The sequence below is a fragment of the Hemitrygon akajei genome, chromosome 22 (genome assembly GCF_048418815.1).
Source record: "Hemitrygon akajei chromosome 22, sHemAka1.3, whole genome shotgun sequence".
NCBI classification, from domain to species: domain Eukaryota; kingdom Metazoa; phylum Chordata; class Chondrichthyes; order Myliobatiformes; family Dasyatidae; genus Hemitrygon; species Hemitrygon akajei.
The window spans coordinates 11,788,675-11,807,377 of record NC_133145.1 but is presented as its reverse complement, the minus strand read 5'-3'; the positions used below and the strand labels follow the sequence as shown (position 1 = coordinate 11,807,377).

Below are 18,703 nucleotides of genomic sequence, written 5' to 3'. Positions count from 1 at the left end.
AAAAGCAGGGTGACATTAAAAAAGAACTAATCCATTTAAATGTTTTTAAAGCCTCAAAAATATCCCCAAACCAGACCATGTCTCCTTTCATCCTGTCACCTGTAAGTGTGGCATTTCTTTTTCTCAGTTTCTCCATTTCCATTTTATTTCCAGTCCCTGCTGCTGAAAAGCATCCCCAAAGCATGATGCTACCTCCGCTGTATCTTACAGTAGGGATGGTGCTATCGGCTGATGTGCAGTATTAGATTTATGCCACTCATACTGCTTAAAAAAAAGGCCTGTAAAAACTTTGCAAAGTGTTACTTAAAAGGTACTGTAAAGATATGGAAGAAACTCGTGCTTGGATGAGACTTACAGTCATCCTGTAAAGTATTGTGGAGGTAGCATCATGCTATGGGGAGGCTTTACAGTAGCAGGAACTTGAAGTCTGATAAGGATTGATGAAAAGATGAATGCTGATAAATACAGAGAGATCCTGGATAAAACCTGGTAGCCTCTGCCAGAAAGCTTAAACTGGGGAGGAAGTTTCTCTTTCAGCAGGACACCAACCCAAAGCACACTGCCAGAGCTACCGTGGAGTAGCTTCAAATGAAGAAAATTGATGTCCTTGAGTGGTGCAGTCAGGGTTCTGGACTTCACCTGATTGAACATATGTGACAAGATGTCAGGGTTGCTGTCCACTGCCCCTCCCCAGCTAACCTGGCACAGCTTGAGCAATTTTTCAAAGAGGAATGGGCAAATCTTACTCCATCACATTGTGTAAGGCTAATAGAGACTTATCCAGAAAGACTTCTGACTGTAATAGCTGTGAGAGGCGATTGAACTATGTAAGTACTGAGCATACAGGGTGAATACTTTTGAATTCCTGTTTCACTTTATAAATTTTTTGCTTTACAATTTCCCCTGTTTTGGGGCTCTGCTGTGAAAAATGGAGCATGAGATTCGCAAATAAAAATTCTCAGTTAAATTGATCAGATTCCCTGGTTGTAACAAATGGTTGAGAGCTGAATATTTTTAAAGGTACTGTATTTTCCCCTCTATCTATTTATCCTTATTCCATTCATCATTTTCCTGCTCTTACTCCATCTCTTCCACCTTTTATACGGCCTGTCTCCCCTCTACCTTTCAGTTCGGACGAAGGGTCTCTATCTGAAAAGTCAGCTATCTTTCTCCACGGATGCTGCAAGATACACTGCAGTCTTACAGCATTTATTCTGTTGTTTCCGAAAACTTTAAATATTTTTATTGACTTTGTCTTGATGGGGCAGTTTACGCGCTCTGGAAATGGTACCCAGAATTTTCTAATGTGGACGTGACTTAATGGAAAATTGAAAGGAAAATAACTTGAAGCTGGAAAATAAACACAGAAAATGTTGGAAATGCGCAGTGGGTCAGAGAGTATCTCTTTCCAGCAGCATCACTAAACTTTGTTAAAATGTCAGTACTATATCCTCAACTAAACATTAGGAAAAAGACAGTGAGACTTTGTCTTCCATTAATAGAAGCATCCATATGGTAACGAATGCAAAGGTTAGGTTGTGATTCTTTGGGATGCTCGCTTATTTCCCTTGGAGCTTTGAGTTTGATCAAATGTTGTTCTAATTCAAGGTCTTTGCAGGTGACCCCTGTGCCGATCAGTGACCCCAATCTGGTGATCCTCATCACAAACTCGAATGTCCGACACAGCCTGACTGGCAGTGAGTACCCAACCAGACGCAAACAATGTTTAGAGGCGGCCAAGGTGCTTGGGAAAGATAGTCTACGAGATGCTTCTATGGCTGAATTGGAAGGTAAGTAAGTATAAGGTTGGGTTATTTACCTATATGGACTATACCTCTGGGTTCTGATAAAGAGTTTGTGAAGAGAATAATCAGTTGTGATCTTTCAAGAATCACTAGATTCTGGAATGGTTCTGGAGAACTGGAAAATTGCTAATTCACTCCAATCTTTAAGAGGAAGGGAGGCAGAAGATAGGAATTTACAGGTCAGTTAGTGTGACTTCTGTGATTGGGAAGATGTTGGGAGTCCAATATTAAGGATGAGGTTTTGGGGTACCTGGAGGCACATGATACAGTAGGCCAAGGTCAACATGGCTGTTAAGGGGAAATCTTGCCCAACAAATCTGGTAGCACTCTTTGAGGAAATACCAGGCAGGATATTCAAAGGAATATTAGTGAATGTTGCTTACTTGTATTTTCAGAAGACTGTTGACTAGATGCCACACATGAGGCCGCTTAACAAGAGCCCATGGTATTACAGGGAAGATACTAGCATGGATAGAAGACTGGCTAACTTGACGGGAGGGAAAATGTGAGAATAAAGGGAGACCTTTCTAGTTGCATGCTGGTGACTAATGTTGTCCTGCAGGGGTCGCTGTTGGGACCATTATTTTCCACATTATATGATGACAAAATTGCTGGTTTTGTGGTAAGTTTGCAAATGATATCTAAATGGAGGGCAGGTGTTGTTGATGAAGCAGAGACTCTATAAAAGGACAAACATAGAACATTGAACAGTACAGCACAGGAATTAGGAACAGGCCATTCAGTGTTGTGCTGAACCAGCTAAAAAGCAAATCAGAAACACCCAGACACTAATCCCTCCCACTTACACCATGACCGCAGCCCTCCATCTTATCCAAACGTCTCTTAGAAGCCTCTAATTTATTTGCCTGTACCACCATACCAGGCAGCGCATTCCAGGCATCCACCACTCTCCTTCACATCCCCTTTGAATCTAGCCCCTCTTACCTTCAATGCATGTTCCCTGGTATTAGACATTTCAACCCTGGGAAACAGATACTCTCTGTCAACTCTATCTATACCTCTCTCAATCTTGTAAATCTCCATCAGCCTCCAGCGCTCCAGAGAAAACAACCCGTTTATCCAGCCTCTTGTGACAGCACATGCCCTCTAAACCAGGCAGCATCGTGGTAAACACGAGGAAATCTACAGATGCTGGAAATTCAAACAACAACACACAAAATACTGGTGGAACACAGCAGGCCAGGCAGCATCCATAGGGAGAAGCGCCGTCAATGTTTCGGGCCGAGACCCTTCGTCAGGCCACGTCTCGGCCCGAAACATTGACGGCGCTTCTCCCTATAGATGCTGCCTGGCCTGCTGTGTTCCACCAGCATTTTGTGTGTGTTGTTTGAGCATCCTGGTAAACCTCTCTGTAGCCTCTCCAAAGCCTTGACATCCTTCCTATAGTGGGGCAATCAGAACTGTCCACAATACTCCAGATGTAGCCTAACCAGAGTTTTATAAAGTTCCAACATAACCTCCTGACTCTTGAACTCAATGCCTCAACTAATAAAAGCAAGCATTCCATAAGCCGCCTTAATCACCTATCGACCTGTGTAGCCACTTTCAAGCAGCTATGAACTTGGATCCCAAGATCTCTGCTCAGCAAGACTTGCCCTTAACAGTACACTGTCTCTTTGCATTTGCCCTTCCAAGGTGCAACACCTCATATTTATCTGGGTTAAACTCCATCTGCCATTTCTCTGCCCGTATTTGCAACTGATCTATATCGTGCTATATTCTTTACCAGTCTTCCACACTGTCCACAACTCCACCAGTCTTGGTATCATCTGCAGAGTTACTAACCCACCCATCTATATTTCATCCAGGTCATTAAAATAAATCACAAACAGCAGAGGTCCCTGCACAGATCCTGCAGCACTCTACTAATTACAGACCTCCAGCTTGAATAAGCCCCTTCAACCACTAACCCCCGTCTTCTATGTAGAGGCCATTTCTGACTCCAAGTGACCAGATCACTACGGACCCCGTGCGTCTTAATCTTTTGCAGGATTAATCTCCTATGAGGGACTTGGTCAAATGCTTTACTGAAATCCATGTAGACAACATCCACTGCCCTACCCCCCTCAATCTCTCTCGTCACCTTGTGAAAAAACTCAGTCCAGTTGGTAAGGCATGATCTGCCGTGTAGAAAGTCATGCTGGCTCTCCCTAATTTTCTCCAGCAATTCCGCTATAACTGACGTGAGACTCACCCGTCTGTAGTTCCTAGGATTTTCCTTTGTTCCCTTCTAAGTGGAAATACAACATTAGCCACTCTCCAGTCCTCTGAGACCTTGCCTAGAGATAGAGATGACACAAAGATATTGGTCAAGGGACCAGCAAACTCATCTCTTGCCTCCTTCAATAACCTGGGGTAAATCCCATCAGGCCCTGGGGACATATCCACCTTAATACTCCTGAGGAAGCCCAGCACTTCCTCGTCCTTGACCTCTGAATGCCCTAACGTATTTATAAACTCAGCACTGAACTCCTGATCTGCAATGTTCTTTTCCTTGGTAAATACTGAAGCAAAATACTCATTAGTACCTCACTCAAATTCTCTGCATCCAAGCTTCCCCCACCTTTCCTTAGTTAGTTATCCTCTTGCTCTTGATGTACATCTGGAATGTCTTGGGATTCACCTTAAATCCTACTTGCCAAGGACTCCCCTGGCTTTCCTCGTTCCTTTCTGGCTTCAACACCTCCCTGGACATCCAAGGTTCTCTTTATCTTTCCATCCCGTCCTTCCTTCTCACAGGAACTTGCCTTTCCTGTACTCTGTGCCCTCCACATGTTTGATGTGGACTTCCCAGAAAAAAGACTTGGACAGATTGGGAGAATGAGCAAAGAAGTGGCAAATGGAATGTAGTGTAAGGAACTGTATGGTCATGCAATCTGGTAGAAGGAATAAAGGCATAGATTATTTTCTAAATCGGAGAAATTTGGAAAATGAGAGGTGCGAAGGGACTTCAGAGTCCTCAGGACGGATTCCCTGAAGGTTAAATTGCAGGTTGAGTCGGTCATTGCAAATACAGTGTTACCATTTTATTTTGAATATAAAAGCAAGAATATTATTCTGACTCTTTATAGGCATTTGTAGGACCACACTTGGAAGATTATGATTGGTTTTGGGCTCTTTGTCTAATTAAGATACTGAGAGGCAGGATTTATGAACATTTGGAGAGGTATGATATAATTAGGAGTAGTCAGCATGGCTTTGTCAAGGGCAGGTCGTGCCTTACGAGCCTGATTGAAATTTTTGAGGATGTGACTAAACACATTCTTGAAGGTAGAGCAGTAGATGTAGTGTATATGGATTTCAGCAAGGCATTTGACAAGGTACTCCATGCAAGGCTTATTGAGAAAGTAAGGAGGCATGGGATCCAAGGGGACATGGCTGTGTGGATCCAGAACTGGCTTGCCCACAGCAGGCAAAGAGTGGTTGTAGACAGGTCATATTCTGCATGGAGGTCGGTCACCAGTGGTGTGCCTCAGGGATCTGTTCTGGGACCCCTACAGTTCGTGATTTTTATAAATGACCTGGATGAAGAAGTGGAGGGAGGGGTTAGTAAATTTGCTGATGACACAAAGGTTGGGGTGTTGTAGATAGTGTGGAGGGCTGTCAGAGGTTACAGCGGGACATTGATAGGATGCAAAACTGGGCTAAGAAGTGGTAGATGGAGTTCAACCCAGATAAGTGTGAGGTGGTTCATTTTGGTAGGTCAAATACGATGATAGAATATGGTATTAATGGTAAGATTCTTGGCAGTGTGATCTTGAGGTCCGAGGTCAGTGGGGTCAGTGTGATCAGAGGGATCTTGGGGTCCGAGTCCACAGGACGCTCAAAGCAGCTGCGCAGGTTGACTCTGTGGTTAAGAAGGCGTACTGTGTATTGGCCTTCATCAATCATGGTATTGAGTTTAGGAGCCGAGAGGTAATGTTGCAGTTGTATAGGACCCTGGTCAGACCCCACTTGGAGTTCTGTACTCAGTTCTGGTCGCCTCACTACAGGAAGGATGTGGAAGCCATAGAAAGGGTGCAGAGGACATTTACAAAGATGTTGCCTAGATATTGGGAAGCATGCCGTACGAGACTAGCTTGAGTGAACTCAGCCATTTTTCCTTGGAGCAAAGGAGGATGAGAGGTGACCTGATAGAGCTGTATAAGATGATGAGAAGCATTGATCGTTTGGCTAGTCAGAGGCTTTTCCCCAGAGCTGGAATGGCTAGCACGAGAGGGCACAGTTTTAAGGTGCTTGGAAGTAGGTACAGAGGAGATGTCAGAGGTAAGTTTTTTTACGCAGAGAGTGGTGAGTGCGTGCAATGGGCTAATGGCGACAATGGTGGAGGTGAATGCGATAGGGTCTTTTAAGAGACTCCTGGATAGGTACATGGAGCTTAGAAAAATAAAGGGCTATGGGTAACCCTAGGTAATTTCTAAGGTAAGGACATGTTCGGCACAGCTTTGTGGGCCGAAGGGCCTGTATTGTGCTGTAGGTTTTCTATGTTTACTAAATGTGCAGCCATTAGAAAAGGTCCTGAGGAGGTTCACGAGAATGATTCCATGAGTTTAGAAGAGTGAGGGGGTTTCTCATTGAAACCTATTGAATACTGAAAGGCCTAGCTCTTGTGGAAGTGGAGAGGGTATGCCATAGCATTGGAGTCCTAGGACCGACGAGCACAAAATCAGAATAGAGGAAATTCCTTTAAAACAGGATGAGGAGGACTTCCTTTAGCCAGAGGGTGGAATTCATTGTCACAGACATCTGTGGAGGCCAAGTGATTGGGTTATATTTCAGGCAGAAACTGGATAGGTTCCTGATTATTAAGGGTGTCAAACATTACATGGAAAAGGAAGGAGAATGGAATTGAAAGAGATAATAAATCAGCCATAATGGAATGGTGGAGTAGACTGGATGGAGTGAATGGCCTAAACAGAATTGTATTGACATTGACTTTGAATGTTAAAGGTTCCTATCGGAGATGATTGTTACCTGGCATTTCTCTGGCACGTGCAGTTGCATGCAAAAGTTTGGGCACCCCTGTTCACAATTTCTGTTACTGTGAATAGCTAAGCGAGTAAAAGATGACCTGATTTCCAAAAGGCATAAAGTTGAAGCTGACACATTTCTTTAATACTTTAAGGAAGATTACTTTTTTATTTCCATCTTTTACAGTTTCAAAATAACAAAAAAGGAAAAGGGCCTGAAGCAAAATTTTGGGCACCCTGCATGGTAAGAACTTAGTAGCACCCCCCCTTGGCAAATATCACAGCTTGTAAATGCTTTCTGTGGCCAGCTAAGAGTCTTTCAATTCTTGTTTGGGGGATTTTCACCCATTCTTCCTTGCAAAAGGCTTATAGTTCTGTGAGATTCTTGGGCCGTCTTGCATGCACTGCTCTTTTGAGGTCTATCCACAGATTTTCAATGATGTTTAGCTCGGGGGACTGTGAGGGCCATGGCAAAACCTTCAGCTTGTGCCTCTTGAGGTTGTCCATTGTGGATTTTGAGGTGTGTTTAGGATCGTTATCCTGTTTTAGAAGCCATCCTCTTTTCATCTTCAGCTTTTTTACAGACGGTGTGATGTTTACTTCCAGTTTTTGCTGGTATTTAATTGAATTCATTCTTCCCTCTACCAGTGAAATGTTCCCTGTGCCACTGGCTGCAACAGAAGCCCAAAGCATGATCGATCCACCCCCATGCTTAACAGTTGGAGGGGTGTTCTTTTCATGAAATCCTGCATCCTTTTTTCTCCAAACATACCTTTGCTCATTGTGGCCAAAAAGTTCTATTTTAACTTCTTCAGTCCACAGGACTTGTTTCCAAAATGCACCAGGCTTGTTTAGATGTTCCTTTGCAAACTTCTGATGCTGAATTTTGTGGTGACGATGCAGGAAAGGTTTTCTTCTGATGACTCTTCCGTGAAGGTCATATTTATGCAGGTGTCACTGCACAGTAGAACAGTGCACCACCACTCCAGAGTCTGCTAAATCTTCCCGAAGATCTTTTGCAGTCAAACAGCGGTTTTGATTTGCCTTTCTAGCAATGCTATGAGCAGTTCTCTCAGAAAGTTTTCTTGGTCTTCCAGACCTCAACTTGACCTCCACCATTCCTGTTAACTGCCATTTCTTCATTACATTACGAACTGAGGAAACGGCTACCTGAAAACGCTTTGCTATCTTCTTATAGCCTTCTCCTGCTTTGTGGGCATCATTTATTTTAATTTTCAGAGTGCTAGGCAGCTGCTTAGAAGAGCCCATAGCTGCTGATTGTTGGGACAAGGTTTGAGGAGATAGGGTATTTATAAAGCTTTGAAATTTGCATCACCTGGCCTTTCCTAATGATGACTGTGAACAGGCCGTAGCCCTAACAAGCTAATGAAGGTCTGAGACCTTAGTTATCTGAGAGCTCAAATCTCTTGGGGTACCCAAACTTTTGCACGGTGCTCCTTTCCTTTTTTTCCCACTCTAAAATTGAACAAAGCAAAAATAATACACTAATCTTGCTTAAAATGTTGAAAAGAATGTTTCATCTTTAACTTTGACTTTTGGAGATCAGTTCATCTTCTACTCACTTAACTATTCACAGTAACAGAAATTTTGACCGGGGTGCCCAAACTTCTGCATGCCACTGTACAACCTGCCCCTCAGCCCATGCCTGAATGTTGTCTAGGTCTCTGTAGGCAGGGATGGACTGCTTCATTTGCTACGAAGCTGCAAATGGAATTTAATGTTATGTAACTAGCAAACATAACTCCTGACCTTGTGATAGAAGGAAGGTCATTGAAGCAGCTGAAGATGTTTAGAGCTGGAATACTGTCCCAAACTTCTGCAATGATGTCCTGAGACTGGGATAATTGAGTTCCTATGATTACACCCTTCTTCCTTTGTGTGAGCTATGACTCCAACCGTTGGAGTGTTTTCCCTTTGAATTTAGCTTTTTACCAGGGTAGCATTTGGCTAAGTGCTGTCGGATGCAAAGGCATTGTCCAGAATTCATATATTAAAGACACTACTGGCAACTGACAAAACATGTGCTTTCAAATTTAACAAAAAACTAGGACAGAGTAGAAGTGCTCTAAATGCGTTCTGTATCTTGGTTGCAATCAGATGTGGTACCCACAGGTTCAAGTCTCACACTCCGAGTCACCCTTTATAGTTTGAGACCAGGTTCGCATTATGGTTCAGGGTTCAACGAGGAGTTAAATTCCATTTCCAGGACTTGTCTCTCTCCTTTAGGACTCTTTCCGCTGGCAGTCTAGTCTGGACCCGATGCCCTTCAGCCATGTTCATCCCATTTCAGCTGGACCATGGGTTGCTATAGCTCCATCTTCCAGTTTTCACCAATGCATTAATTATTGGCACCAAGCCCATCATTTGATCCCAGTATCACTTTGGGTGATAAGCTTATAACAAAGACTTAATTCTTCTCATAGGTATGGTAGTCCAAACCTAATGTAAGTATTTTTCTATCTTAGCCAAGGGTTCTGATTATCTCTTATTACCATGAAAACAACCCAAGAATTAGCATTGTCTTGGGTACCACCAAAAAATAGGTGTGCTTACCAGACCGTCTCTACCTCATCACAGTTCACTTTGGCCCTGTAGGAACTGAAAATGAACTATTTCCAATTCAGTCTTAGATGCGACCTCAGTATTCTCAGAGACTTTCACAGACCTGTAACCAACCCTGTCTGTGGCCATCACCACATCTGCCAAGGCCAACTACAGTGTTCACTGTTCTGGTCTGAGATAATTTAATCCCCAACTACCACTGAGTTGTCGCTCTCACTTCACTTCTGGAACTCAGCTCCTTAGACCAAGACTGCGATGAATCTTCAGCAGAGTTGTCCCAGCAAAAAACCGCAAGTTGTCCGGTTACTGGTAAAAAGTGCGATCTGACTACATCGTCAATCACTTTCAGGTCTGCTAGATGGTAATTAGGCAGATTGAATTTGTCCTGCATTTTCCACATGGTTAGGTAGATACTAACATCATAGTGACACTGGAAATGCTTGGCAAATGGCACAGCTGGAGCAAAGGTCTTTAGTACTGCAGCTGGGATGTTATCTAGTCCCATGGTATTTGCTGTATCCAGTGCTGTTAACCATTTATTGAACCACAGTGAATTATATTGGCCAATACATTAGAACTCTGGTGATCCATTATTCAGCTTGTTGGAAACAGTGGTTTAGGATCAGACTCAGCAAGTGATATTTGCCACAAAGTCTTCTCAGTCACCTAGTTCCATTTCCCACCCACCTTTCTAAATTCATCAGGTTCATTGGAACATTTATTATTTTGGTTGATGCCTGGTATAGTGGAAATTTCAGGAGAAAATACACCCATTGTTTCTGGCCAAATATGGTGGCAAGAGTTTCAGTCTTATCCCTTGCATTCACTTTCCAGGGAAATGTGCAACATTGTTGATGGTTGTCCTTAGAATCTTCTCCCGTGGGTCCACCACCATTCGTACCAATGTGTAGGGTTATAGATAATGTTACATGAAGGCAGGTGAAAGTGTTTAATTCCTATTCCCCATTTGCAACACAAAACGCTGGAGGAACTCAGCAGTTCAAGCAGCACCTGTTGAAATGAACGAACATTTAACGTTGTGGGCTGAGACCCTTCTTCAGGACTGGAATGGAAGGGGGAGGTGCCAGAGTTAAAAGGTGGGTGGGGGGAGAAGGAGGATAGCTAGAAGCTGACAGGTGAAGCTTGATGGGTAGCAAAGGTTAAGGGCTGGAGAAGAAGGAATCGGATAGGAGACTAGAGTGGACCACAGGAAAAAGGAAGAGGGGACCCAGGAGGAGGTGACAGGCAGGTGAGAAGAGGTCAGAGGCTGGACTGGGGAATAGAAGAAGAGGGGAGGGAGAGGGAAATTTGTTCACAGAAGGAAAAATCAATATTCATGTCATCAGGTTAGAGGCTACCCAAGCGAAATGTAAGGTGTTACTTACTCTTCCACCCTAAGGGTGATCTCATTGTGGCACAAGAGGGGGCCATGGACCGACGTGTTGGAATGGGAATAGGAATTGTAATTAAAATGCTGGGCTAGCGGGAAGTTCCGCTTTTGGCAGATGGGATGGAAGGGCTCGACAAAATGAACCCCCAATTTATGATGGATCTCACCGATGTCGAGGAGGCTGTATCGTGAGCACTGGATACAATAGACGACCCCAGCAATTCACAGTTGAAGTGTCTGCAAGCATGTTAGTGTTTTTATTAAAATAATCTTTCCTCCTGATAAACTGGCACTTCCCAGACTGACAGAGTTCCTCAGACCCAAGTGGAAGCAATTCATCCCAAAAGATTAAGGAAAGAAAAGAACATCTGGATTATCGGGTCCTCCAGGACTGCCCAATAGTTATGCAATCCGTTTGACTGCACACTTGTAAACTGTGGTGTGATCACATCTCTACACACATTTCTACAAAGTCCTCAGGGTCTCGAGTGCAGGGTGGTGACTGCTTGTGGTTCTTGCTGCTGCAAAGGGGGACTCTCCTTCTATCAATGTGTTTAGGTCACTGGGAGCATGCAGTGCCTATAAAAAATATTCACCCCCTCTGGAAGTTTTAATGTTTTATTGTTCTACAACATTGAATCACAGTGGATTTTGGCTTTTTTTGACACTGATCACCAGGTAAAGACCCTTTTGTGTCAAAACAGATAGAACCATAGAACATTACAGCACTGAAACAGGCCTTTTGGCCCTTCTTGGCTGTGCCGAACCATTTTTCTGCCTAGTCCCACGCACCTGCACCTGGACCGTATCCCTCCATACACCTCTCATCCATGTACCTGACAAGTGTTTCTTAAATGTTAAAAGTGAGCCCGCATTTACCACTTCATCTGACAGCTCATTCCACACTCCCACCACTCTGTGTGAAGAAGCCCCCCCCCAATGTTCCCTTTAAACTTTTACCTATTCATCCTTAACCCATGTCCTGTTTTTTTTTTATCACCCCTAGCCTCAGTGGAAAAAGCCTGCTTGCATTCACTCTATCTATACCCATCATAATTTTATTATACCTCTACCAAGTCTCCCCTCATTCTTTTACGCTCCAGGGAATGAAGTCCTAACTATTCAACCTTTCTCTGTAACTCAGTTTCTCAAGTCCCGGCAGCATCCTTGTAAACCTGCTCTGCACTCTTTCAACCTTATTAATATCCTTTCTGTAATTTGGTGACCAAAACTGCACACAATACTCGAAATTCAGCCTCACCAATGCCTTATACAACCTCACCATTACATTCCAACTCTTATACTCAATACTTTGATTTATAAAGGCCAATGTACCAAAAGCTCTCTTTAGATCCCTCTGTTCTACTACATTCCTCAGTGCTCTACCATTTACCTTGCATGTTCTACCTTGGTTTGTCCTTCCAAGTGCAATACGTTACACTTGTCTGTAATAAACTCCATCTGCCATTTTTCAGCCCATTTTTCCAGCTGGTCCAGATCCCTCTGCAAGTTTTGAAAACCTTCCTCATTGTCCACTACACCTCCAAACTTTGTATCATCAGCAAATTTGGTGATCCAATTTACCACATGATCATCCAGATCATTGATATAGATGACAAATAACAATGGACCCAGCACTGATCCCTGTGGCACACCACTAGTCACAGGCCTCCACTCAGAGTAGCAATCCTCCACTACCACTCTCTGATTTCTCCCATTGAGCCAATGTCAAATCCAATTTACTACCTCACCATGTATACCTAGCAAAGATCTCTACAAAGTAATCTAAATTAATTACAAAAATAAAACACAAAAGTGATTGCATAAGTATTCACCTCCTTCAAGTCAGTATTTATAGATGCACTTTTGGCAGCAATTACAGCTTTGAGTCTGTGTTGATAGCTGTCTATCAGCTTTGGACATCTGGACAATGCAATTTTCCCCATTCTCCTTTACAAAACTGCTCTCAAACTCTGTCAGATTGGATGGAGATCGTGTGCAAACAGCACTTTTCCAGCCAGAAGTTCTTAATTGGATTGAGGTCTGGACTGTGTGACTTGGCCACTCCAGGACGATACAGTAACTTTGTTGTTTTTAAGCCATTCCTGTGTAGCATTGGCTTTATGCTTGGAGTCATTGTCTTGCTAGAAAACAAATCTTCTCTCAAGTTGCAGTTCCCTTGCAGACTGCAATAGGTTTTTCTCCAAGATTTCCCTTTATTTTGCTGCATTCGTTTTACCTTCACAAGCCTTCCAGGGCCTGCTGCAGTGAAGCATCCCCACAGTGTGATGCAGCCACCACCATGCTTCATCAGACCATAGCACCTTCTTCCAGCTGACTTCAGAGTCTTCCATATGCCTTCTGGCAAACTCTAGCTGAGATTTCATGTGTTTTTTTTTCCTACAGTGATTTTCTCTTTGCCATTTTCCTATGCAGCCGCGACTGGTGGAGCACCCAGCAACAGTTGTTTGCGCAGTCTCTCCTATCTTAGCCACTGAAGCTTGAAACTCCTCCAGGGTTGTTATTAGTCTCCTGCTGGCCCCTCTCACTAGTTCCTTATTACATAGTCACTCAGTTTTTGAGGGTGGCCTGCTCTAGGCAGATTTACATTTATTGATGATTGACTTAACTGTACTCCGAGCGATAGTCAGTGACTTGGAAATCTTCTTGTATTCATCTCCTGACTTGTGCTTATCAGTAATCTTTTCACAGGATTGCTTGGAGAGTTCTTTTGTCTTCATGGTGTAGTTTTTGCCAGGATACTGACTCACCAGCAGTTGGACCTTCCAGATACAGGGGCATTTTTACTATAATCAACTGAAACACCTTGACTGCACACGATGACCTCCTTGTAACTAATTATGTGACTTCTAAAACCAATTGGCTGCACCAGTGATGATTTGGTGTGTTAAGTTATTTTGTTTTATATTTGTTAATTAATTTAGATCACTTTGTGGAGATCTGTTTTCACTTTGACACAAGAGTCTTTTTCTGTTCATCAGTATTAAAAAAGCCAAATTAAATCCACTGTGATTCAATGTTGTAAAACAATAAAATATGAAAACTTCCAAGGGGGGTGGTGAATAATTTTTATAAGCTCTCTATATTTTACATTTAGCTGAGGTGCTTTGTTAAATACCTTCCATCAACACCACTCAGTAAAATGGTTTAACTTTAAACAGCCAAGCATCAGTAACTGACTTAGCTGATTTCAATTAACTGACGTCAGGGCCGATCGGGAGATGATCTTGGTGGGCTGGACTATATACATTCATATTTTGCATTCTTCTGTTTTTACTAATTTTTTATATGTGCTTGTAATGTGATGACTGGGCATTACATAGGGTATCTATCACCCTGCAGGCATTGGGGCAGGTCATCAGATATTTTCGGTGGGCTGGGCGGGTCTGCACTGTATGCATGCGTGTTCTGCGTTGGATTTTACTGATGCTGTACGTGAGTTTGTTGACTTGTACGTGCGAGGACTGGGCATCAAGCTGCAGTGTTTCGGGGGGTCTTGGGGAGAGTGGTTCGAGACTCTTATTCTGTGAATGTGGTGTTCTGTGTGACGGCTGGTAATGCGGTTTTAGCACCCTGACTCTAGTAATGCTGCCTTGTTTGGCTGTGTTCATGGGTATTCTTGTATGGTTGAATGACAGACTTGAATCAAATTGAAATCTTATGCTTTCTTGCCTTCTGGTTTCAAAAGAAAATGAGCACAGTAAAGGTAGGTCTTGCTGCTGTGTGTGGGAGCTTGTATGGTAAATTGGTTGCTCTGATGTCATTTCTGATAGAATTTGGAATGTTCTGAGTCTTTGGAAGGTATTTTTGATGTGAAATTCGTTGGAAAATTAAGTGCTGTCATTTAGAACATGAATATTCATAGGCATTGTAAATAAATAGGAACAAAGTTAATAAATTGTATTTGTTCTTACTGTAATGATGCATCTCTCCATTTCTCTACCTCATCCTCTCTCACCGCATCTCTCATCCCCATTTCCTTCTTTTCATGTCTCATCCCATACCTGCACTTTCCAAATGTTTTTCTTTTTTATCTTCCTTCTGCACACTTTGCTCCACCTCTCTTCATTCGTATGATCCCTCCATACCCTTCCTCCCCTTTCCCCTTCCTCCCCTTTCCCCCTTCCTCCCCTTTCCCCCTTCCTCCCCTTTCCCCCTTCCTCCCCTTTCCCCCTTCCTCCCCTTTCCCCCTTCCTCCCCTTTCCCCCTTCCTCCCCTTTCCCCTTCCTCCCCTTTCCCCCTTCCTCCCCTTTCCCCCTTCCTCCCCTTTCCCCCTTCCTCCCCTTTCCCCCTTCCTCCCCTTTCCCCCTTCCTCCCCTTTCCCCCTTCCTCCCCTTTCCCCCTTCCTCCCCTTTCCCCCTTCCTCCCCTTTCCCCCTTCCTCCCCTTTCCCCCTTCCTCCAACCCCCTTTCTGTGCTTCACCTTATCCTCTGCCGCCCCCTCCTCACCCCCTTTCTTCCATTAGCTGCAAAGGCGCGTCTGGATACTGAGGTGTATCGCAGAGCCCGTCACGTGATCAGTGAAATCAAACGGACAGCTGAGGCGGCTGATGCTCTGAAATCCAGGAATTACCGGGAGTTTGGGAATCTGATGGTGCAGAGTCACAATTCACTGAGGTATCTCGGGGTTTGATGGAGGGTGGGAAGTTTTGTATTACAGTGTTGATGAGATAGCCTTCTCTAGAATATCAGCACTTGTAGGAAATGCCATCATTCGCATAGGAGCTTTGATGCGATATTTAAGTTTGCTGATGACACCGCTATCACAGGCTGAATCAAAGGTGGTAGTAGATCATTATATAGGAGGGAGATTGAAAACTCAGCTGAGTGTTGCCTCGACAGCAGCCTCTCACTCAGTGTTAGCTAGGGATGTTTATTGACTACAGGAGGAGGAAACCAGAGGTCCATGAGCCAGTCCTCATCAGGGGTCAGAGGTGGAGAGGATCAGCAACTTTAAATTCCTCTTTGGTATTCTTTGAGGATATATTCTGGATCCCACATACAAAGAAAGCACAACTGCACCTCAACTTTCTTAGAAGTTTGTGAAGATTCGGCATCTGGCTTAAAACTTCGGCAAATAGATGTGTGGTGCGGAATAGATTGACTGGTTTCATCACAGCCTGGTATGGAAACACCAACAGCCTTGTATAGAAAAGCCTACAAAAAATAGTGGCTATGGCGGTTCCATCATGAGTAAAGCACTGAGCACATCTACATGGAGTGCTATTGCAGGAAAGCAGAATCCATCATCAAGGACCCCAGCATCCAGGGCACGCTGTCTTCTTGCTGCTGCCCTCAGGACAAAGGTCCAGGAGCCTCAGGACCTGCACTGCCAAATTCAGGAGCAGTTAATACCCCTTGGCCATCAGGCTCTCGAACCAGAAGGCATAACTTAACTCAAGTTCACTGAACTATTCCCACAACCTATGGACTCATCTTCAAGGACTCTTCTCATGTTGTTGATATTTATTGTTTGTTTATGATTTATTTTTCTTTTCTCCTCTTTCTCTTGGTATTTGCACAACTTGCACGTTGTTTCTCTGTCCTGCTGGGTGGAGTCTTTCATTGATTCTATTGTGTTTCTTGTATTGCCCACAAGAAAATGAATCTCAGGGTTGTATATGGTGTCATATATGTACTTTGATAATAAATTTACTTTGAACATTGGAAAAACAGCCCAAATAGTTTATTCAATTATATACTTTCCACTTGATGCTCCACAGATAAAGAAAAAAATATTCTGGAAGTGCTCGCCAGATCAGGCAGGATCAGCGAGTAGAGGACTAGAGTTAATCTTCCAGGGTTAACGCTTCTAAAAATTGTCACAACTAAATCTAGTGGCAGGGCTGTACCCCCAAACCTGTCTCCATTGCCTGAAGTGAGAGATTTGTATCAGTGTTAACCAGTTTCCAGTGCTCTGCCTAAAAGCTAAAAGGTGTTTAGGTGACCAATATCCTCAGAAATGGGGCACACTATGGGAACCGGAACTCAGAAGTAAAGCAGATTGAAATAGTGCAGCAGTTTGAACAGAGGGAGAAACAGTGAATTTTTCATCCGAGCTGGTTTTACAATGCTGCAAAGTGAGTGTTAATGTTCTGTAACTCCAACACTAATCGGAAGAAAAACACGGGATGCATGTCTACTTCGTTTTTACTTTCGTTAGGTGCGCACATATGTGGCGTAATGAAGTATGTACATTCATGTACTTTTACAAATAACCTGTAATGAATTATGTAAACAAAGAATGCTTAATCAAACAATATGTCTACAATATTATTCAAATATTACTGAAATATTAAATATACAACACTCCTCCCTGCTTAGCTGTGAATTCCAAGTCAATATACAAATAGAATGCACCTCAACTCAAATGTGTGATGTATTGCTCTCTAGTCATCATATATGCACAGTACTCTAAATAATGCAATTACTATACAGACATCCACAGCAAAGTAAATTTTAAATGGTCCTATTTAGCCTAAAGATTTAATGGCTGTGCAGGATTTCTCACTCCTGTGGGATGACATCTTTCCTGACAAGGTGGGGGTGGGGGTGGGGAATCACTCTGTTTGAGACTTGTGGCTTTGAAGCAATCTCAGGGTCTGGGGCCTCCTCGGTGTGGTTGACTCTGGGACAGCAGGAAGTGGTCCTGACCGCTCTGGACTCCTATCCTCTGGACAAGTTGGCTTCTGGAGCAGTGGATGGTAAGCTGCTTGATCCCAGACCACCAGACAGAGCTTTGAGCCGACACTTCCATTTTGACCATGGCTAGATGAAGCTCTCAGCTTGGATGGTACAAGAACTGGCAATTTCCACATTAGGCAACCCACTTCGAGGCCAAGTTCATCTTGCAATGATAAAAGTGGGGGAACTGGGATTTCTTTTGCAGATTCGTGGCATTTTGGGTGGCTGTGGAGACATTTGATTTGTATTACGGTGAATACGGCGAGGAGTATCCTCTTGAAAATTTTTCAGGTATTTCCTTTTCCAAGGGTAAACGGAGGAATCCATCAGCATTTCTCTGATTAGTTTCCCTCTTGAATTCGATCTTGATCTCGTTTCCTCCGAGAAACAGAGCCCGTCTCTGCATTTGTGCAGCTGCAGTTAGTGGAACACCCTTCTGTGGATTGAAAATGGACACCAGTGGTGGATGATCAATAATGTGGGTAAACTCTCTCCCGTACAAATACTGGTTGAAACGTTTTATACCCAAACCAGACTCAAGGCCTCTCTGTCAGCCTGTGCATAATATTTCTGCAGCGGTAAGGTAATGTGATGCAAAGGCTATGGAGTGTTCACTTCCATTGCTAATAACGTGACATGACTGTAATTATACCATAAGGCGAGGTGTCCCAGGCAAGCTTCACTGGACAATGGATCATGATGTGTGAGTACAGTGTCTGATGTCACCATTTCTTTACCATTTTGAAAGCCACCTCACACTGCTTGTCCATTGCCAGTTCTTCCTGATCTGTAGTAATGAGTGGAGCACAGTAGCCAGGTTTGACAGGACTGACAGATCCTGAAAAGGACGGCAGCTGTGACATGTCCTTTGGCCTTATGGTATCCACCATTGCTGGAAATTTCTCACATACTTGGGTAATTTTTGTGTGTCAGTGGTGTGACCACAGTAAGTGATGCTTGGTGTAAATCAGGGGTGTCAAACTCATTTTAGGTCACTGGCCGGATTGAGCAAAATGCAGCTTCATGCGGGCCGGATCAGTCGGACGCGTGCGAACGGAGCTTTCGTTGCCTCCGTTTTTTCAGCCTGCTGTCATGTGTCTCAGTCTCTGCTATAACTACAAAGTGTTTCACTTTACAAATTCCGTTTCTTATGAAGAAGACTGCCGAATAAACACTAAAAACCCTGAAAATCTGGTACCTGAATAAACTCAGCATTAGCCATATCATACG

The 18,703-nt window shown here is 43.5% G+C and overlaps 1 protein-coding gene across 1 annotated transcript in view; it reads left to right on the top strand.

Annotated features, from left to right (window-relative positions):
* galk1 (galactokinase 1) overlaps positions 1–18,703 on the top strand; it is a 46,497-nt gene that overhangs the window by 18,123 nt on the left and 9,671 nt on the right. The window contains exons 5-6 of the mRNA XM_073026697.1: positions 1,609–1,790; positions 15,256–15,406. Coding sequence (XP_072882798.1) covers positions 1,609–1,790; positions 15,256–15,406 — 333 coding nt within the window. The remainder of the gene's footprint in view (positions 1–1,608; positions 1,791–15,255; positions 15,407–18,703) is intronic.